Here is a 23,090-nt window from a genome sequence, read left to right on the forward strand (position 1 = left end):
ATTTTAATGAGCTGAGCAGTTCAGGTTGACACGGTTCTTGTGTCATCTTATCTGATTCCAGAAATGTTTTGAACTATTCAATGCAAGAGATTGATATCATTGTGCTAAGAAGCACAGTCCACGTGATCTGGGCTCAATTCATAAAGAATAGATAATGAGAGATTTATAAATTTGGTCAAAAAGGAAGGATATGTGAGGTTTAGCTTGGGCCTTTGTGGAATATAAAGATAGCAGGAAATAATTCAGGCAGGCAATTAGGAGGGCCATTAGGGGCCATGGAATATCATTAGATTTAAGAGAATCCTGAGGCTATCTACGCGTGCATTAAAAACAAGAGGGGAACTAAAGTCAGAGTTGAACCACTCAAGGATCAAGGAAGGAATAAATGCTTGGAGTTAGAGGATGCAGGCAAGGTACTAAACAGGTACTTTGCATTAATATTCACCAAGGACTAAGACATGGAGAATAGTGACATCAGTCACTGTGGGGGTATATTACAAGCTGGAGCCTTTTGAGATCAGGAAGAAGGTGGGGTTGGGTCTTTTGAAGAGCATTAAGGTCCCATCCTACACACAAGAGACAAATTACAGTGGCCTGAACCTGCAAGTCTTTAGATTGTTGGAAGAAACTAGAGCACACAGAGAAAATCAAAGTGGTTCTATTTTAAAAGAGCACCCGCTAACTTTTAACGAGTGATCATTGGTTCTCGATTCTTGTTCCAAGACGAATAATCTTGTTACGACGTCTTACAATGTGATATGTTTCAATCAAGTTTCATCTCACTCCAGTGGATACAGGCCTAATCTATCCAAATTTTCCTTACAAGACAACCTGTGTATTCCTGGAGTTAGTCTGGTTAACCTTCTTGAGCTGTTTTGAACACATAATATCCTTCCTTAGATTAGGATTCAATACTCTACACAGTACCTCAGGTGTGGTCTCAGCAATGCCCAATGTAACTAAAACAAAGCTGCTCTACTTTCTTCCCCAATTCCCATAGGAATAAACAATACCATTCTGTCACTTTCAAACGACTTGCAGCACTTAAATCCTAATATTTTGTGAATCATTCATCCAGCAGGGCACCTAGAACCATCTGCATCTAACGTTCTGCAATCTCAACATTTAGATAATATGTTTTTTAAAGAACATTTTTTTCTAACAAAATGGGCAATTCACATTTTACTCCAACTGCTAGCTTTTGGGCCACTTGCTTTAACTATTTAAGGTCATGAGGTCATAAGGAATAGGAATAGAATTAGGCCATTCGGCCCATCAAGTCTATTCCGCCATTCAATCATGGCAGATCTATCTCTCCCTCCTAACCCCATTCTCCTGTCTTGTCCCCAGAACCTCTGACAGCTGTATCATTTGTATCAATTTGTAACCCTTCTTATTTCCCCTTAACAAATGATCTTCTTTCTATGTCCTATTGGCAAATTTCACTTCAATACCTTTGCTTCCTTCAGCCAATTACCTTATTTGAAAGGGAAAAAGTTGAAGCCTTAGCACCAATCCCTCTGGCACCCCACTCGATATATTTTATCGATCAGAGAAAAAGAGCTCATCATATCTACTCTGGTGCCTGTTACCCAGTCAATCTTCAATCCACAACAATACATTTATCTTATGCACCAAGAGTGTCTCATTTCCACAATAACCTTTAATGTGGCACCTTATCAGAAGAAAGAGTTTCAGCAATGTGATCCTTGCTGACTTAAATCAAAATAAATAAGTATCGCGAGCATCCACACCAAACCAAGCCGAACAAGAATGAGGTTTCAATTCACAGAATTACTGCATTAAGCTTTTCTGCTGTGTACAGTTCACATTCACAACAGGTAGCTATTCACAGATTGTTAATTTATCAATTGCAGAACACAGAGTTTTCCATTACAAAATTCATTGACCATTTCTGTTATGCGGTTTAATTTATTTCAAGCATGGGTTTGGAGTTTGAAATGGGTATTATGTTTACAATGACAAGGTCCATTTGCCTCTGCCTGGCCAACAAATTGGACTTATGTATATCGGCGAGATCAAGCGTAGGCTGGGTGATCATTTCGCTGAACACCTCCGCTCAGTCCGCCTAAACCAACCTGATCTCCCGGTTGCTGAACACTTTAACTCCCCCTCCCATTCCCACACTGACCTTTCTGTCCTGGGCCTCCTCCATTGTCAGAGTGAGGCCCAGCACAAATTGGAGAAACAGCACCTCATATTTCGCTTGGGTAGCTTACACCCCAGCGGTATGAACGTTGACTTCTCTAACTTCAAGTAGCCTTTGCTTTCCCTCTCCCTCCATCCCCTCCCTCTTCCCAGTTCTCCTACCAGTCTCACTGTCTCCGACAACATTTTATCTCTGTGCGGTCCATTCCCTGACATCAGTCTGAAGAAGGGTCCCGACCCGACACGCCACCCACTCCTTCTCTCCACCGATGCTGCCTGTCCAGCTGAGTTACTCCAGCATTTTGTGTCTATCTTCAAATACTTCTGAAAGGCTGGGTGCAAAGCAAAGTGAAAATGTTTGCTAATTCTCTGTTGCCATTCTTATCATGAACTGCACTGCTCATGAACTTGCTTTATGTTTCTTTTTATAGGTTCTTCTTCGGAAGATGTTGAAAAAGTGTGATGCTCATTCAAATGAGGATGGATGAGTTTGACACAGGCTTAATATTGGACTGAATTTTTTTTTAAAGGGTAGCAGTGCAAGTTTAACTGTATCCAGCTTTAGGAGATAACCTAATATTATTAAGTCTTTATAAAGCTGCTGTTTACTTGCTGCAGAATAGGAGTTGAGTATAGGAGCAAAGAGGTCCTTCTACAGTTGTACCGGGCCCTGGTGAGACCGCACCTGGAGTACTGTGTGCAGTTTTGGTCTCCAAATTTGAGGAAGGATATTCTTGCTATTGAGGGCGTGCAGCGTAGGTTCACTAGGTTAATTCCCGGAATGGCGGGACTGTCGTATGTTGAAAGGCTGGAGCGATTGGGCTTGTATACACTGGAATTTAGAAGGATGAGGGGGGATTTTATTGAAACATATAAGATAATTAGGGGATTGGACACATTAGAGGCAGGAAACATGTTCCCAATGTTGGGGGAGTCCAGAACAAGGGGCCACAGTTTAAGAATAAGGGGTAGGCCATTTAGAACGGAGATGAGGAAGAACGTTTTCATTCAGAGAGTGGTGGTGTGGAATTCTCTGTCTCAGAAGGCAGTGGAGGCCAGTTCGTTGGATGCTTTCAAGAGAGAGCTGGATAGAGCTCTTAAGGATAGCGGAGTGAGGGGGTATGGGGAGAAGGCAGGAACGGGGTACTGATTGAGAGTGATCAGCCATGATCGCATTGAATGGCGGTGCTGGCTCGAAGGGCTGAATGGCCTACTCCTGCACCTATTTTCTATTGTCTATTGTCTAATACTGCTGCCGCTTCACAGTTAGCGATGGAGACCATATTTAGCAACTGCTATCATGTTTTATGACTGGGAGCCATGCAAGACCACATTTTTTAAAAAACACACCAGATGCTGGAAATCATGAATAAAAACAGAAAAAATACTGGAAACACTTCGAGTCAGATTCAATATCAAAATCTCCAACTTTTGGTACCTCACATTCTTTTTCAGTCTTCTTCAGAAAAGAGACCTGTCATTTATGCCGGTCAACTGTCGGTAATTTTGCCTCAGGTTTCCTCCCTATTAAAGCCTGACCTGCTGCACATGTCCTACTCCCCTGTTACTAGCAACATTTAGTATGAATCTGCTCCTTGGTTCCATGTGTATTCATTTGGTCTCACCCAATGAAAGAAATTCCCTTTGTTCTATCTATCTCTCCATTATCTTCAAAGGCATTTATTCACAAAATGCTGGAGTAACTCAGCAGGTTACCTGTCTCTCCATTATCTTCTGTCACTGAATCTAACATGCTTTCTCCCTTTCCCAGTTTCTCCCTTTCCCAGTCAGGATTTCAGATATGAAATACCACCTCTGTTACTCCCCGACCTGTTGAGTGTTTCTATTTTCTATTTCTATTCAAGAACATAACGTTATTTTTTGATTTCTTTAATTCAAGTCTATCTCAAGGCTTGACCAATCTGTGTCTTTACTTTTCTCTGTTCCTCCTCACCCAGAAAAAAACAAAAAACAATGCCTCGCAGATAGCCAGCGGTCTTTTCCTGTTCCGTGAATCTCGAGTCTTCACTGAATGGCAAGATTTGTGCTTAGTTGCAACTTGGTTGCACAGGGGGTTTACAATTTCTAGTCGTTTGCAACTGATAGCTTTTTTTCCTTACAATGACTTCAAATGATACTGCAATTTTAAAATTTCATGGTGTAAATGTGATACATTACAGCAATTACCATCATCATGTGATGAAGAAGCAAAGAAGTAAATTATACTATGATGCTTTAATATATTTTAATGTGCACATTAGTTAGTTAGTTTAGTTTACTGTCACGTGTACCGAGAGGTACAGTGAAAAGCTTTTGTTGCATGCGAACCAGTCAGCAGAAAGACAATACATGATTACAATCGATCCATTTACAGTGTATAGATACATGATAACGGAATAACGTTTTGTGCAAGGTAAAGCCAGCAAAGCTGATTAAGGATAGTTCTTAGGTTCATTAAAGAGGTAGATAGTAGTTCAGACATTATTGCTCTAATGGATGGCAAAATTTATTAAATGTTTATATTATTTTCTACGTGTGTCTGTAACACAGCAGAGCTGATTCTTAACTCATCATGTACTGACAACTGACTAAAAGAATTGAACAAATGTTCACAACTTACTTTCATGTTTTTTTTCTACTTACTTTATTTTGCATATCAACAGCTCATTATTAAAGAATCAAGAATTTCTGTAAACAGGAACTTGCGAAGTATTGGTTGGAATATAATACACATTCCGCTCTTTTCTTTATATTTTACTGATTCTTCCATTTGCCTTCTCCAGTTGAGTCAGGAGAATCATTTTGCTCTGATACACTCCATGGTGACTCTGTGGACAGTCCACATTTCCATCTCTCTTGCACAAAACATATTACAATAACCATTTGATAGCCTACTTTCAGACATGATAACGGACATAAAAAATAGAAAATGCTGGTAATATTAGCATGTTAGGCAGCATTTGCAGAAAAAAGAAACAGTTAAAGTTTCATTGAACTTTCATCATACTCAAAACAATTTGTCTGAAGAAGGGTCCCAACCCAAAATGTCGTCTATTCATGTTCTCCAGTCATGTGACCTGACCCACTGAGTTACTGCAGCACCTTGTATTTTTTTTAACCCAAAATGTTAATCCGATTTCTCTTTCAACAGATGCTTCCTGGCTTACTTAGCATTTTCATTTTTATTTCAGATTTCCAGCATTCACAGTACTTTGCACCACCGTTTGGAAATTGGTAATCGCCTCAGCTGCCAATTGACTGTGGGATAATGAGGCCGTGTGGTGGCAGTGGATGAAGGAGTAAATTGAAACTCAACCTTCACGGTATCCACAACATCTTTTATTTCCATCATCAATGTACTTACAAAACGATTATGACTGTCCGGGGAACTTGACTTCTGAGGACCCTGGGCTAATAAGTGTCTCACGCCAATTAAGTAACAACAGTGCCCTCTTTCTTACTCTTAACAAAATCACATCTGCGAATGGACCCGATGAATAAATTCTGAAAGCAAAAACTAGGAGAAGTGCTGGGCTTAATCTACATTGAAATTCTTCCAGAATATAGTTATTTGCCAAGTGTATCTTTGCGAGAATAAAAGGTGACATCATGTGACAAACACAAACAGTGAGTGGGTGGGAACAATAAAAAGTTTAGTTTAGTTTAGTTTAGAGATACAGCATGTTAACAGGCCCTTCGGCCCACCGAGTCTGCACCAACCAGCGATCCCCGCACATTAGACAATAGACAATAGACAATAGGTGCAGGAGTAGGCCATTCAGCCCTTCGAGCCAGCACCGCCATTCAATGCGATCATGGCTGATCACTCTCAATCAGTACCCCGTTCCTGCCTTCTCCCCATACCCCCTCACTCCGCTATCCTTAAGAGCTCTATCCAGCTCTCTCTTGAAAGCATCCAACAAACTGGCCTCCACTGCCTTCTGAGGCAGAGAATTCCACACCTTCACCACTCTCTGACTGAAAAAGTTCTTCCTCATCTCCGTTCTAAATGGCCTACCCCTTATTCTTAAACTGTGGCCCCTTGTTCTGGACTCCCCCAACATTGGGAACATGTTTCCTGCCTCTAATGTGTCCAATCCCCTAATTATCTTATATGTTTCAATAAGATCCCCCCTCATCCTTCTAAATTCCAGTGTATACAAGCCTAATTGCTCCAGCAGTGTAACACTATGCTACACACACTAGCAACAATTTACAATTATACCAAGCCGATTAACCTACAAACCTGTACGTCTTTGGAGTGTGGGAGGAAACAGATGATCTCGGAAAAAACCCCATGCAGGTCACAGGGAGAATGTACAAACTCCGTACAGACAAGCACCCGTAGTCAGGATCAAACCCGGGTCTCTGGCGCTGTAAGGCATTAGTTCTACCGTTACGCCACAGTGCCTTCTAGTTGCAGTGATTGCAGAACTTGTACTGATTACTTTATATTTATTGTAATGGCTGAAGGATGTCAGATGATGTACAAGTTGAGCAGTGAGTAGAAACAAGCTTCTTTTGGAGAATTACAAGAACATGCACCCATGAATTTGATTACATTATCTTTATTAGCTTAACAGCAAGTTGATTCCTTCCACAAATCTTCTTTTAAGACCAGTGGGAGGATGAAAGGAATGTGTCAGTATGGCAGCAGGAATGGTGCTGATGGCAACGTGAACTGAAAGAGCAGCAATTTGCAAAATTGCAAGAAAAACTGCAGTAAATCGCAAAATAAAATTGCCTTAGGGAGCACCAAACAAAAATCAGCATCAGTGCCAGTATGGGAACAGTTTATAGTGATCAACCAGCTGGTAGAAAGAGAGCGATCGAAAAGCAAATTCAAAAAAATTATAGCGACCTAATTTTAAGCTATAGAGTTCTAATTGAACAGCTTGTAGGCCTTTTCTGCACCTGCTTTGCACCAGCTTCCAGTAAAGCAAGAACTGCATTGCCAAAGGTCTGCAGGGAATATATTTGAGAATCGCAATAATTAATTCAAATAATTTCCGAGGCAGTAAAGAGGCTGGTTTACGCACCTAGTCTGGCCTGGAATTCTACACAAACTGTTGCTCGAACAGGACTGGGAGGCTCCCTGGAGCAAAGCCAAGAGCTACTGGGCTTTAGTTTCAGTTTGCAAGGGGTTATTGCTGAAAATGTCATGAGAAAACCAACCCCTATTATTTCCAAGAATGGATGCAGTTTACAACTCACCATTTCTCTTTATCAGGTGACCAAGAGTAAAGAGTGTTTAATTGTTACATACACTGAGAACGGAATATTGAAACTCTTACTTGCAACAGCATTACAGGTGTGTGAACACAATACTCACACATAATATATAAACAAAAACAAAATCAATAAATTAATAGCCCCAATCAGATCCAAAATGATTTTTACTGTGATGTGGCCATACCATTAGGAGGAGGGTCATGTCCCATTATGAGTATTTTACTTGTTTTAGCTAACATTGTTCTCTCCTCGTTCACCCCAATCACAATCCAAGGCATCGGCGGGACTTTTCCATTTCTTTGGACTGCACTCTTGGACGTTTCAGCCGACAACCCACCCAAAGGTCACATGTACAAATCCAGCCATGGCACATTATGAAAATGCACTCAGTAAAAGCTCTTGTTTAAGCTCGATAGTTTCATCAATGAAGAGCAATGCACTTGATAAATCCTAAGAGACTCTGTCTTCCAATACATGACTGCCTGTAAAATGTCCTGCGAATGAGGCCTCATCACTCTTCAAGAGATCAGCATTTTCACTTACAATGGCTGAATTGATAAAGGTCACTCCTCATGTTTTGTTTTACGTTGATTCTCAAATAATAAGGCTGGCTCGATTTGCATCTACATAAAAGGTGTCAGCAATAGGAATTTTCGACTGCTTGGTGGTTTATTGCTTAAGTTTGATAAAATAAACAATGTGTTGCCAATATACATTCAGATGTCAATGGTTATGAACATTGAATAAATGTTCTGTTGTGAACCAGTGGAGAGGGTCTGCAACTTCCAGTTAAGAGCTGCATTTCTTTATCCTTCTAAACCAGGGGTGTCAAACTACCGGCCCGCTGACCGCATCCGGCCCGCGAAGGGGTCCAATCCGGCCCGCGGGATGATTTGGGGAAAAGCCAGCGCTGTTAGATTACACACAGAAAGTGAGCTACATGACCGCAGGAAATATGAATTTTGCGCAGAAGGAGAATGCAAGTGCGATCTGCAGCTGTCACCTCCCCACTCCCCAGCCCCCGGGGATGAGTGGAAGCTACGCCCATATCTGGCCATGCGGGAAAAGCTATTTTCTCACCAAAAAAAAGTGATCTTACAAGTCTCTAAAGGGCCTGTCCCACATTAGGTGATTTTAAGGCGACTGCCAGCTACTGTCAAAGTCGAAGCTGATCGCCAAACTTTTCTTTTACCCGACGGCAATGACCACGACAATCCCGAGTCAGGTCGAGATTACAGCGTCTTCGGAAACATCGCGAAATTCCCACGCTGTCAATGCTTCTCCGGCGTCCTAATTTTCGCTGAAATCACTGACAAGTTTTGAACTACAACACCTTGTATGGGTTACTTAAAAACCAAGCTTCACTGTAACAAGGCATAAACTGGATTTACTTCCAGTTTACTAATAGCTGTATTATAAACATTAATTTTAAAAGTGGTTAAGTGGATTTTTGTGAAAACTGTTTGGGCATTCTTCGAAAATGTACAGGAGATGCATATCTGGTTTCTGGGTTGCATATCTGGGTTTGGAGCCTACTTTAAATGTAATGGTTGATGGCCATAAACATCGTGAAAATTCCCACGCTTACCTGACAGTCAAACTGTTGCCTCCAATCTACCTGTCAAATGTCCTGACGGTAAATAAATTGGTTAAACACAAGCATTTTATGGTATTTTGAAATTACTTTACTTATTTTAATATTATGTGCTTCTAAATGCATCTAAGAGAACCTATCAAACCTGGGGACAGCATGCGACAGCGCCCGCAATAAGCAACGATATCTGGCGACAAGCCAGCTGTTGCCGAGAAATTTCACACCGGATGATTTCTCAGTGACGCGCCGAGATCCACTACGATTCTTGGAAGACTCCTCACGATCATGCCCGCGACACCCGGCGAACTGTCGGCGACAGCCTAGTCGCTGGCAGTCGCCTTAAAATCGCCTAAAGTAGGACAGGCCCTTAAGTCACCAGCTGTGAATAAGATTAAAATGATTTTTAAAATTACACAAAACCATTAGGCCATTGGTATATACAAGTTATTTTCTTTTATATTGCATGAATATCTGTATCATTTCTAAAGTGAATTTCTTTTTTTTTCCACTCACAGGAGGTAAATGAGAAACTCAAAAAAAGTGTTTATGTTCAGTGATAACATATTCTACCAAATTAATAAAACGTTACCATATTGGTACCTTTAAATGCCTGGTGATTTTTTTTAATGCAAGGAAAATCCTGCTTTTCATTCTCCTGTCTGACCTCCTAACGTCACTCTGCATTCTTGTCTCTTCCTATGTGATTAGTAAGGATGCCAAGAGAGAGCATCCATTCATTATGTTGCAAACAAAATGTCCATGCTCCAACAAAGTATAGATGAGATCTGGGAATAGTTACATCTGTTATGTTGCATATTGACGTGCAAAATAGATGGAAGCCTAGATATTTCATGTCTGCATTGGTTTCAAAGTTGTAATTCACATCAAAACAATAGGTACAATGACCTCTGCCTGCTCACCTTCCCACTTGAGAATTTTCCGCAATCACTGAAAGACATCCTTGACTCAGGCACTCAGGAGGCAACATACCTCCTTGGTATCTCTTTTGCAGCCACTTGCTCTGCATCCCACATCCCTGCCAGGCTAATTTAAATCATCCCAAGTAGCACAACCAAATCTCCCAGCCAGGATATTGGTCCCCTTCAGTTCTCTCGCAACTCATTTTTTGTGTACAGGTCACCTCTGAATCTGAATAGAAAATCAAACTTTAATATGATTTTGTAAAACCAATGAAATTGCATACAAAGATAGACACAAAAAGCTGGAGTAACTCCACAGGACAGGCAGCAACTCTGGAGAGAGGGAATGGGTGACGTTTTGTATCGAGACCCTTCTTCAGACTCGACCCGAAACGGCGTCCATTCCTTCTCTCCAGAGATGCTGCCTGCCCCGCTGTGTTACTCCAGCATTTTGTGTCTATCTTTGATTTAAACCAGCGTCTGCAGTTCTCTCCTACACAAATTGTACACAAAGTGGAAGCAGTTCTTATTGATTGAGAACAGTATACACAACGTCCATTGAACAGTACAATAGCATGCAAAACAGTACACGACAAACATGGGAGACAGTGCAAATGAGATGTTATCTTGGACGGTTTGAACTCCCCTTTCTAAAAGCTGCAAAGGGCAAACACACTGACTCAATCCGATCGAACGGCAATGATGAGCTTTGCCTTCCTCAGCTGGGGAATTGAGCATTCGGGGCTGATTGAAACACTCAACCTGCAGCCTCGCCTTTTAAATCAGTCTGTCTATTCTGAGCTCCCCAACGTAACACAAGCACTTCATCATTACTCAAAGGCAAAAGGGAAGGCTTAGGGGGATGATTATCTGTTTAAAATACTTCTCCAGCTGTCTCTTAAACAAATATGTAGTCCCAGGCACAATGCCTTTCAGCAAAGATACTGGATTTACATGCTCACGTTGTAAAAATGATGCCACCACTTTCACCTCAGTTTTTCCGGTAAATCGCGTAGCCGGTGCAATTCTGGAGAACTTAACTAACTTTAATAAGACATATTAAATATTAATAAACATAATAGGTCTGAAGACTGATTAGGAGTCCAAGAACCAAGGGGTAAAAAGTACACAGTGGGACACAGCTCTTTCATTGCTGTTAGAAACCTTTCTGCAGATTGGTGGATCTGAATCAGCCTCATTAATCTTAACCAGTCCTATATTTAGCAAGCTGCAATACACACAAAGAACATTTCAAGCCAATGTCTTAATTCAGTTCTGATTCAAGATCAATTGGATCTTGGCAAATATAGATGCTATAATGGGATTTCAGCGCTGGGCTACTGTTAAAATGTTAGCGGAAATCTCAAATCTGGATTTGACCTAACTCCAGAGCAGGTGGCCTGGGATTCCCACATAGGTACTCCCACATAGGTACTCTCATGCCTCCTCAGTTTGGTTAGACTTGGAAACATTTTTGGTATTGATTGAATTGAATTGAATAAACTTTATTAGCCAAATATGTATACATACAAGAAATTTGCCTTGGTGCTTTGCTCACAAGTAAAAACACGATATAGAGTAGACAATTAAAAATAAAACATTATAGTTTAAACATGTGAAGCATGAAATAAAATACCAGAGCACAGGGAGGCTACAGACTTTTGGCTGTTGAGTAGAGCTACTGCTCGTGGGAAAAAAACTGTTTTTATGTCTGGCTGTGACTGCTTTGACAGTCTGGAGTCGCCTTCCAGAGGAAAGTGCTTCAAAGAGCTTGTGGCCAGAGTGAGAGGGGTCAGAGATGATCTTGCCCACTCGCTTACTGGCCCTTGCAGTGTACAGTCCATCGTTGGGGGGAAGGTTGCAGCCAACAACCTTCTCGGCTGATCGAATGATGCGCTGCAGCCTCTGGATGTCGTGCTTGGTGGCTGAGCCAAACCAGACCATGATGGAGAAGATGAGGACAGACTCTATGATGGCAGTATAAAACTGGACCATCATTGCCTGTGGCAGTTTGTGTTTTCACAGCTGCCGCAGGAACTATATCCTCTGTTGGGTCTTTTCGACCGTGGAGTCGACGGTGGCCTCCCATTTAAGGCCCCTGGAGATGATGGTTCCAAGGAACTTAAATGACTCCATAGATGTGACTGTGGTGTTGTTGATGGTGAGTGGGGGGAGGGGAGGGGTAGGTCTCGTAAAGTCTATAATCAATTCCGCCATCTTAAGAGCATTGAGCTCCAGGTTGTTGTAATGGCAACAGGACGTCAGCTGCTCTTCATGTAGAGACAAAACCTTTCAACATTGTACAACATTGTTTCTGAAATGTTCAGAAAGCGGGATTTCCTGAGATAACTTCTAAACTATGGATCGGGATTTGTGGTCGGCAGTAAAACACCAGGGAATTTACGTCTGATTCCAGTGGAGTATATTCACCTGGTCCAATGTGTGTTGCTATCATGCATCAGCTCAAACAGTTCCTTACATCCAACAGATATGAGGCATAGCTAGTTAAATAGCCAATCATTTAGAACTCCCACAGAGTGGGAATCATGAAGCGTGTAAAATAAATTTATAAACATTATTTAGAATACTAAATAAATTATTCAGAATACTAAATAAATATTGTAATGGGTGCTTATGATCAAAGTAAAAAGTTGAAATATCAAAGACATTTCATAGTCTTAAATCTTGTCTATTTTTAAATACTTAGTTTGGAAATTACAACCTTTTAAGGTATATTTTATCAAGGAGTAACTACAGTTTAACACACCTCGGTCCGTGTGCAACCAACCACTAGATTTCCTGTTTTTTTAATTGTAGAACTATCTTCTGCTTTTAGTTTGTGGACAACACTGACATTTAATGTGCAGGAAGGAACTGCAGATGCTGGTTTATTCCAAAGAAAGTCACAAAGTGCTAGAGTAACTCAGCGGGTCAGGCAGCGCCTCTGGAGAAAAGGAACAGGTGACCTTCTCGGATCGGAACCCTTCTTCAGAACCTTCTTGAAGAAAGGTTCCGACTCAAAATGTCACCTGTTCCATTTCTCCGGAGATGCTGCCTGACCCATTGAGTTGCTCCAGCACTTTGTGTCGATCACTGGCATTTAATGTGTGCACTAAAACATGCACAGCACCTCGGAAGTTTCCTTCTGTGAACCAGATATATTTTTAAACACTCTCTAGTAGTTCCATGCTCATCATTATTGACACAAAGATTATTTCATAACAAATCCAAATTTCTCATTTACCTCGTTGGGATTTGAACTCTACTAATGATCCAGACCCATTAATGCTAATCCAGTAGACAGATCATTATGACATCCTACATCTAGTTCAAGTGATTTGATCTTGCCTGTGAAATAGAAGGCTGAAAACAGCAGAGCCCTGTAGAGATGTGTTAGATCGCTGACATTGTTAAACTAACTGTCTGTGAAATTCCTGATATTGTTGTTAGTTGAACGGAACAATGACATTGGTGGCTTCACCAACATTACAACAGCAAAATCTAAGCCACTGGGAGTTTTAACATCGGAAGCATTTCATTGCTTATTACCAGCCACATTCAAAGCACTATCTCACACAAGGGAGATAAAGATTGAGTGAAGTTATCAAAATAAGTAGTGCACTGCCTGTTTGGAACGCGTGCCTTCACCTTTTAGGCTTGGACAAGCAGAATGAGCTGCCAGCAGAAGAAAATATGACCTGCAGCCTTATAAACTTTGTAAAATGCCTTGATTAATTATTACAATACTCACATAGCTTCTTCACTGCCATGTGCTGGGGCAGCAGGGCGAAGGTCAATAGAATGAACAAACTCATCAGGAAGGCTATCGCCGTCCTTTGGGAAGAGTTGGTTTAATGGGAGGTGGTCTTGGAGGGGTGGGTGCTCCTCAAACTGCGGAGCATTTTGGACAATACAGTTCATTCCCCTGCATGACACACTGGTCAACCCAGCAACAGACTGGTTCCACCAAGATGCAGGACAGAACGCCACAGGAGATCCTTCTTCCCTGTGACTATCAAACTGTGCAACTCCTCCCCCTTCTGTCGTGGGGTAGATTGAGACTGACTCTGCTTCCCCCCCACACCCCCCCCCCCTATTTTTTGCGCATCCCCAATCCTTTCCATTCGTCACTTTAATTTCATGTTTCATGTATTTTGTGTTTTTATGACTGTTGGCAGATCAATTTCCCTCCTGGGATAAATAAAGTTCTATCGTACCGTGTCGTTTCGTACAATAAAGAATGCAACTGAAGAGATAAAACAGCTTCTCGTGATACATAGGAAATTGGAGCAGGAGTATATGGCCCTTCAAGCCTGCTTCACAAATCAATGAAGTTACTCTGCACTGAATTAACATTTCCACGATGATTATTGTAGTCGAGCATGTAGCAAATTTCAACAAGCATCTGGACATGAATTTTAAGTCTACTTAGTGCAATAAGTATTTATTGAGAGGAGTACATTTAAGACAGAGGGAGGTGACAGTCTTGAAGAGAAAATATCCCTCCTAGATGTGTTTTGTCAGAGTTATTAAAGGGAAGATAAGTGTGTGGTTTAAAAGATGACACTTTATAATAATACCTATGATATCCATTATCTTTCTATGATGGAACGTGATGTTTTTGCAAAAATCATTATATCCTGTTGTGAGTATTTTTGTTTTCACAGATTAAGAACGAGGTTTTTTTTAAAAGAGATTACATCAACTCGGCTCTCCTTGAAAGAAAAGGAGGTGTTTTGATGCACAACAGTCTAACAAATTAGACCAATAGGATTTATGTAGTGAAATAAAATGCATTGTATTATGAGAAAATACAGTTCAAATTGTGTTTAGATGGTTTTGTGCCATGAGAGGTTGAAAGCTTCCATCAGGTAACAAATAGGTTTGTGTGATTTGTCAGTGTGGAATAGAATAAACTCACTGGGCAATCTGATGACTCCTGTTATATTTAAACAATGCACTCAGAGATATTCTGGCCACTTATTTATATTATTAGGATCATGTGGCATTCTCTAAGTGCATGGATCTTGTCCTTGAAGAATGCCATGAAGATGGCAGACAATTCTCCCTTCCATTTAGTTGGAGCCATCCACTTTCTGCATGGCCGTAGTGGTAGAAACCTAGATACTGATATCCTGTTTTTGGAGCTAGATTATAGACAATAGACAATAGACAATAGGGGTAGGCCATTTGGCCCTTCGATCACATGATTCAACGTGATCATGGCTGATCATCCACAATCAGTACCCCGTTCCTGCCCCCACCCATACCCTCTGACTCTGCTATCTTGAAGAGCTCTATCTAACTCTCTCTTGAAAGCTTCCAGAGAATAGGGCGGCACGGTAGCACAGCTGTAGAGTTGCTGCTTTACAGCGAATGCAGCGCCGGAGACTCAGGTTCGATCCTGACTACGGGTGCTGCACTGTAAGGAGTTTGTACGTTCTCCCCGTGACCTGCGTGGGTTTTCTCAGAGATCTTCGGTTTCCTCCCACACTCCAAAGACGTACAGGTATGTAGGTTAATTGGCTGGGTAAATGTAAAAATTGTCCCTAGTGGGTGTAGGATAGTGTTAATGTACGGGGATCGCTGGGCGGCACGGACTTGGTGGGCCGAAAAGGCCTGTTTCCGGCTGTATATATATGATATGATATGATAATCGGCCTCCACTGCCTTCTGAGGCAGAGAATTCCACAGATTTACAACTCTCTGACCGAAAAGGTTTTTCCTCATCTCCGTTCTAAATGGCCTACCCCTTAATCTTAAACTGCGGCCCCTGGTTCTGGACTCCCCCAACATTGGGAACATGTTTCCTGCCTCTAGCGTGTCCAATCCCTTAATAATCTTATATGTTTCAATAAGATCCCCTCTCATCCTTCTAAATTCCAGTGTATACAAGCCCAGTCGCTCGTCTTTCAACATACGACAATCACGCCATTCCGGGAATTAACCTAGTGAACCTACGCTGCACTCCCTCAATAGCAAGAATGTCCTTCCTCAGATTTGGAGACCAAAACTGCACACAGTACTCCAGGTGTGGTCTCACTAATAGCATCTACTGTGTCCACATGAATATCATTCACGTGTTCTGAGAAAAGCCAGTGGAGGCAGACTTTGACAATGTGTTTGTTGTTTGACTGCTCACTGTAATCAACCTGGATTTGTTTTTTTGGATTTTGTTTACTTCAAGATGGATTCTGCAGCAGACAGAGGGAAAGAGTGGTGCCAGTGAGCGGTCTGGTGACATATGATCAAAGAATTGATCGACTGGACTTATATTCACTGGAATTTAGAAGGATGAGAGGGGATCCTATAGAAACATATAAAATTCTTAAGGGATTGGACAGGCCAGATGCAGGAAAAAATGTTCCCGATGTTGGGGGAGTCCAGAACCAGTGGACACAGTTTAAGAATAAGGGGTAGACCATTTAGGAAGGTGAGGAAAAACTTTTTCACCCAGACTGTTGTGAATCTGTGCAATTCTCTGCCACAGAAGGCAGTGGAGGCCAATGTTTTCAAGAGAGAGTTAGATATAGCTCTTAGGGCTAATGGAATCAAGGGATATGGGGAGAAAGCAGGAACAGGGTATTGATTTTGGATGATCAGCCATGATCATGCTGGCTCGAAGTGCCGAATGGCCTACTCCTGCTCCAATTTTCTGTTTCTACGTTTCTATGGTGCCTTACCTCCCACATCCTCGTAGGCTCTCTGAGTCTTCTGACGTTGGCTGTGGGAGATGCTCTGGAGCAGGGAGACTGAGCGGTGGTCGCATGAGGCGAGGGATGACGCATGCGAGGGTCAAAGTGTCGGATTGAGGTGTTGGAGGAGCGGACCGTTGGAGACCCTGCAGCAACCCGGTTGACTCTGGCAAAGCTCCAAGTGGCCGAGCACGTGGATCGGACACGGCCTACAGCGGCACGGAGCAGTGGTGCAGCAGTGAAGGACATCGCCAACATCGTAAGGCCAGGCCGACCCCTACAACCAGAACAACAGGCCTTTATGGCCAAGATAAGACTACATTGTTAACAACTCTGAACTTGAAGGATTCAAGACAGTGCTGGAAACGTGGTGACATTTGTATACTGCCACAGTGCAATCTACTATTCTTACACTCTTATAGTTAAATATGATTGTGCCTATGTATAGTAAGATTTTTACTGAACTTTATGCAAAAAAGAAATTTCACTGTACGTATGTACATGTGACAATGAAATACAATTGAACCATTGGATTTCATCTATGTAAAACATGGCCCCATCAATTCAGGGTAAATATACCTGCCGTGCCAGGTTTGTTTTGGTGCCAGGTATTGCAAGTGTACCTTGACTGAAAATGAGGAGGAAAGATGCTAAGAGCTAGTCCAAAGGTTGGCATGACATTTCCTGATTGCCTCCATTCTCTGTTTTCTCTATATTCATAGAGTTGTGGTGCATGAAAGCTGGCGCTTTGGCCCAACCTATCCATGCTGAACAAGATGCATATCTGTGCTAATCCCATTTGCTTGCAGTTGACCCATCTCACTCTAACCTTTCCCTATCAATGTACCTGTCCAAATGTCTTTCTAATGGTATAATTGTATCAACCTTGATCACCTCCTCTGAATGTTTATCCCATATACCCACCATTGTTGTGTCCCTTAAATCCCCTTTAAACCCACATCCTCTAGCTTTAGTTGTACGCGTCTTCCTCCCTGGGAAAAAGACTGGAACCTTCTACCGTAGCTATACTCCTCATCATTTTATAAATCTCAATATGGTGACTCCTTTAGCCTTCTTCGCTCCAGAAAAAAAAATCCAGCTTCTACAATCTTTCCTGATAACTCAAGGCCACCAGTCTAGGCAACATTTATGTGAATCTTTTCTGTATCTTCTTTAACTTAATTGAATTGAATTAAATGTATTTGTCATTCAAAAAAAATTTGAACAATATATCATTACCATACAGTCATAACAATAAAAGCAAACAAAACACACAATTACATAAATTTAACATAAACATCCATCACAGTGACTCTCCTTCAGGGAGCTCCTCACTGTGATGGAAGGTTAAAAAAGTCTTATCTCTTCCTTGCTTCTTCTCCCGCGGTCAGGCAGTCAAACCGCTGCATCGAGGCGATCGAAGCCCCCGATATTGAACTTAATCACAATCTTCACCAAGTCTTCAAATTGCTTTCTTCTGTTCAGGCAGTGTGATGAGAAAACATGTTTAGAATGGTGTGGCTCTAACGTTACACTTACAGTGGGCCTCTGATTTTACCTTTCTCGCAGTTGTGCAATGGCATTTGTGTGAGATTTTCATCACTGGCAGATGATAAAGTGGTAGTGTGCAACCACCGCTGTCTAAAGTAGCTGGGATTATTGTTGGATAATTTTTGACAAAAAAAATCCATTGAAGCTCTTTTTGTCACCCTTTGGCAATTTAATGTTGAAACTTGGGACCTCATCACTGGGTGATGAGAGATGCTGCTAATGTTGCAGGTGTCTGACGTTGTTTAAATGGTGGAACCAGCAAGCAATTCATTCCTTCTTGGACGCTCTGTGTACATGGAGAGTTTTATATCCGGTGTTACTGTGGCAGTGAAAAAAATGGCAGACTCACTTGATTATTTACTGCTGTGCAAGAAACATAATGTTTCCATCCTTTCATCAATGATGTGTCAAACTTCAAAATGTTGTTATTTAACTCAAATCTTTGGTCTCAAAGACATCAAAGTTTCTGAACCTAAAATCGAATTTCCATCAAACACAAAATGTCCACTGTGTGTATTTCATGGCAAAATCTCATTTTTCGGGGGGGGATTTAGTGGAAAACCTTTACAGTGTAAAAAAAGCTGAAACCATACAAGTCAATAATGTTGTCAAAAATGACAACTGAGAAAATCATGATCCAATGATTTGTATGTTCCTCTGGCAGTGACCTGCAGCTCAGGCTGTGTTGGAAATCGAGAGACCACTATGAGAGCAAGTTATGATCGTGAAGGAGGCAGTAACCATGGGCATCTCTGATGGCCACCGATGTATGTCTGTGGGGCTTTGTCCAGGAGGAACATTTGCCTTTGCATCACACTGCAGCCTCTCTCTCCATTCGGTGCCAAACTTTAACAAAACAAAACTCTTTGGGGTCATAATCTTCCCCCAGACTTTCCCCAACCTCAAGCCCTCCAGTCCAAGCAACATTCCTGAACATCTTTTCTGGACCTTCTTTCGCTTAAATGGTGACGTTCCTCATCAAGTCTCCCATTCCCTTTCTCTTGTTCAGATAGTGTGATGTGAAAACATGTTTAATCCCACAAGTAAGACACCCATTGACTCTTGTGGAATCAGGTACATGAAGGGATTTGTGAGGCAATGGAGCTGGAGGTCAAATAATACCAGGTTGGTGAATTCTTTCCTCCAGCCTCAACAACAGGCTACTATTTGCCTTTTACAGTACATTTCTTCTGAACTTGTACCAGTTCTTCACAATGGTGAAAAACAGTAGGAATCTCAATGAAATTCTTGGATGTTTGACATCTTTACTGAGATGCAACACCTGTCCCTTTACCTCCCCCCTCAACACCATCCAAGGACCCAAACAGTCTTTCCAGGTGAGTCAGAGGTTCACCTGCACCTTCTCCAACCTCATCTATTGTATCCGCTGTTCTAAATGTCAACTTCTCTACATCGGCGAGACCAAGCACAGGCTCGGCGATCGTTTCGCTCAACACCTCCGCTCAGTCCGACTTAACCAGCCTGATCTTCCGGTGGCTCAGCTCTTCAACTCCCCCTCCGATTCCCAATCTGACCTTTCTGTCCTGGGCCTCCTCCATTGTTAAAGTGAGGCCCAGCGCAAATTGAAGGAACAGCATCTCATATTTCACTTGGGCAGTTTACACCCCAGCGGTATGAACATTGACTTCTCTAACTTCTGATAGTTCCTCTGTCCCTCTCTTTCCCCTCCCCAGTTCTCTCACTAGTCTTCCTATCTCCTACTACATCCAATCTTTGTCCCACCCCCTCCCTTGAGATCAGTCTGAAGGGTCTCAATCTGAAATGTCACCCATTCCTTCTCTCCAGAGATGCTGCCTGACCCGCTGAGTTACTCCAGCATTTTGTGTCTATCTAAATTACATTATGTTCATTATCAGAAAATAATGAAAAGTAGTGAGATCATTGCTACATTGGATTCTCCCAGACTTGCCGACTATTCTCACATGAAATACAGCACCAGCACTTTCCTCCAGAGATCACCTTTTGTGAGCTGCTCCATTAAAGGTGTTTTCCTCTTAAGTGCTAGGCACAATGTAAATCATACCAGGTTTTAAAACAAGTGAGAATTAGTACTTCTTATTTTTGCATTGCACTAAATTCTCCAGTGCACCACAGAGACTGAGGAATGTATTTGCAATTGAAACCATGCATCTTCAGAGTATGGCATCACCATTGTACTGCTTCACTTACAATGTTCAGATCAGATAGGCCACTCAATAGTATGCACCTTTTCTTTTGAACAGGGCCAGTAGTGTGAGTATTGAGATGGGTGCAATTTTTATACAGCAGCCGGAAGAATTGAGAGTTGGCAGCTGGTTGGGCTGTAGCAGGGTCGGATGGTTTCTACAACAAGGTTCACGGTAACTATTGGATTAATCCAAGATAGACACAAAATGCTGGAGCAACAGCATCTCTGGAGAGAAGGAATGGGTGACGTTTCCGGCCGAGATCCTTCTTCAGACCCGAAGTCTCAACCCGAAATGTCACCCATTCCTTCTTTCCAGAGATGCTGCCTGTCCCACTGAGTTGCTCCAGCTTTTTGTGTCTATCTTCGGTTTAAACCAGCAACTGCAGTTCCTTTCTGCACATTAGATTAAGCCAATTGCTCCAGAATTCACCTCAGGTTGACTTTGTCCAACTCTCAAAAAACTGATGTTCATTCCACACAATTCCTGAGCATATTTAACTTCTTCAGTTCCCACAATGCGTTGCTTAAAAGTAAACAGTAGTAGGTTTTGTCTTCTTACTAAATTCACTGATGTGGGATGAAAACGAGATGGAACAATGCCTGACTTATTCATCCAAATAGAAAAATACAGCTAGCTCCTGGTAATCAAAATTTCACTTCCAAACTCAGGCAAATATCTGTGAAGCACAAGTAATTACAACCTTAAATAAACACCACAATAAGAACCCAGATCACAATTATCAATCACATTCTTTTAAATGCTTAATAAAATCCAGAACAGTTAATTCATTTTCTTTTGTTTGCAATTATTTGGTTATTGGCTATCTTTATTGCATGATGCACTTGGTCACTTTTAATAATACACTTATCCAATTATAACAGAAAAATCATTCATATTTATAGTGTCTATAAAGTAATATTTGAACTAGTTGGCTGTTCACATTCACATCGTATCTTAGCATATCTTAAATTGTCCTACAATCAGTTTGTATATCCACTGAAGTTACATTTTGAGTTATTGGTAATGCAGCAATTCAAATAATTTACTTATAAATTGTCATGAGACTATTTCAGCTTTTAGCATACAGTAGCTTTAAATGTCCATTATAGAAAGGCACATACTTGATTTGTCTGTTGATTGGATCCCTTCCTTACCGTTGTTGTCTTTATTCGGCCACCTGGCTGTGTGCAGGTCCAGCCTGATTTATTCATTAACAAATTGCAGCCTTCTCCTTCCAAACAGGGAAGCATTTCACACCATTGTCTAGTTTTTACAATACGTGCTGGAAATTGAAAGGAAAATATACATTAGTCCTCTGACAATTTATTTTATGAAAGACAGCCTGAATGAAATGATCAAATACAAACATATTTGTTTTTTTCAGATTTTTCTTTGATCCATTTTATATCCTTGTCTATGCCCATGTACATTTATTTCAAGAGGGAGAGACCGTAAGACCATAAGGCAGGAGCTAAATTGGGCCATTCAGCCAATTGAGTCTACTCAGCCATTCCATTATGGCTGATCTATTTTTTCATCTCAACCCCATTCTCCTGCCGTCTCCCCGTTGCCTTTGACACCCTTCCTAATCAAGAACCTATCAACCTCCGCTTTTTAAAAAATCAATGTCCGGGCCTCCACCGCTGACTATGGCAATGTATTCCACAAATTCACCACCCTCTGGCAAAATAAATTCCTCCCCATCTCCATTCTAAGGATAAGTATGGGATCTTCATTGAAGCTTCGCAAACACAGAGTAAGTCATTCTGAGTGAGTCCAACCAAAGCCCTTAATTGCAACTATCGATTTCACCATACCAGTCATCATTATTAAAAGCCAAGCAAGTCCCCAAGATCAGTGCCAACTTCTTGTCGTCAGTCTCATCAAGAAGTATGAGTACTGGATCTCCTCTGGATTGTGTATCGTTAACAGCAGAAAATAATGGCTTGGCTTTGACATTGAGAGTGGGGGCTGACGTGAAGGGAATGGACATGCAATATTATGAATATCAATGATATTATAGGGCTAGATACTATTAATGCTGAACAAACTCTATTTTCTCTCCTTATCAATATACTACAATTCCATATGCCCCATTTGCAATGCAAGGCAAGTATCACAATGCAATACTGAATACTTTGTATGCCTCGTTGTCAACTTCTCCGAGCTAACAATGATCTATTCTACATTTTCCTTGATCTATGTCCCCTTTGATCTCTTGTTTTCACACCTTACCCTTCCATATCTCGAGGTCTCCCTCTCCCCTGACTCTCAGTCTGATGAAGGATCTCAACCCAAAACGTCCCCCATTCCTTCTATCCAGAGATGCTGCCTGCCCCGCTGAGTTACTCCAGCATTTTGCGTCTATCTTCCCTGAAACTAATTGGTTTATTCCAACAGGAGGGAGGGAAATAAAGTTTATTGCACCGTCTTTAAATAGTTTAACCCCGTTAAAGGGAAGTGTTATTTATTTGTGATCGAGTCGGAAGCAGCTGCAGCTTGATATAATGTGAGCAGTTGGCAATGCTTCGAACATCTTAGACGGGTCTCTGGAGATTCACAGAGCACTGATTAGGGTCAGAGAAACACTTCTGTTGGACTCTGAGGCCAGCAGGGCCTTGGTGGAGAATGAGCCCTGGGAGAGGCCAGAGGAGAGCGGTGGCACCTCCGATCCCAAGAAATGTCACACAGAAAGAAGGCTCAGTGGGATCATAAAGGTAGCTGTGACATGTCTAAATAT

General features: G+C 41.6%; 1 protein-coding gene across 6 annotated transcripts in view; it reads right to left on the reverse strand.

The window, feature by feature from the left end:
• tafa5a (TAFA chemokine like family member 5a) overlaps positions 1-23,090 on the reverse strand; it is a 570,061-nt gene that overhangs the window by 92,809 nt on the left and 454,162 nt on the right. For 3 of the 6 annotated variants that reach the window (XM_078419796.1, XM_078419800.1, XM_078419797.1), the window contains exon 3: positions 21,472-21,632. In XM_078419796.1, coding sequence (XP_078275922.1) covers positions 21,472-21,632 — 161 coding nt within the window. Of the gene's footprint in view, positions 1-20,839; positions 21,027-21,471; positions 21,633-23,090 lie in introns of those variants that run through there. The other 3 variants (XM_078419802.1, XM_078419801.1, XM_078419798.1) reach the window with 2 other exon arrangements.

This window comes from Rhinoraja longicauda, chromosome 23 (genome assembly GCF_053455715.1).
Source record: "Rhinoraja longicauda isolate Sanriku21f chromosome 23, sRhiLon1.1, whole genome shotgun sequence".
Classification (NCBI taxonomy): domain Eukaryota; kingdom Metazoa; phylum Chordata; class Chondrichthyes; order Rajiformes; family Arhynchobatidae; genus Rhinoraja; species Rhinoraja longicauda.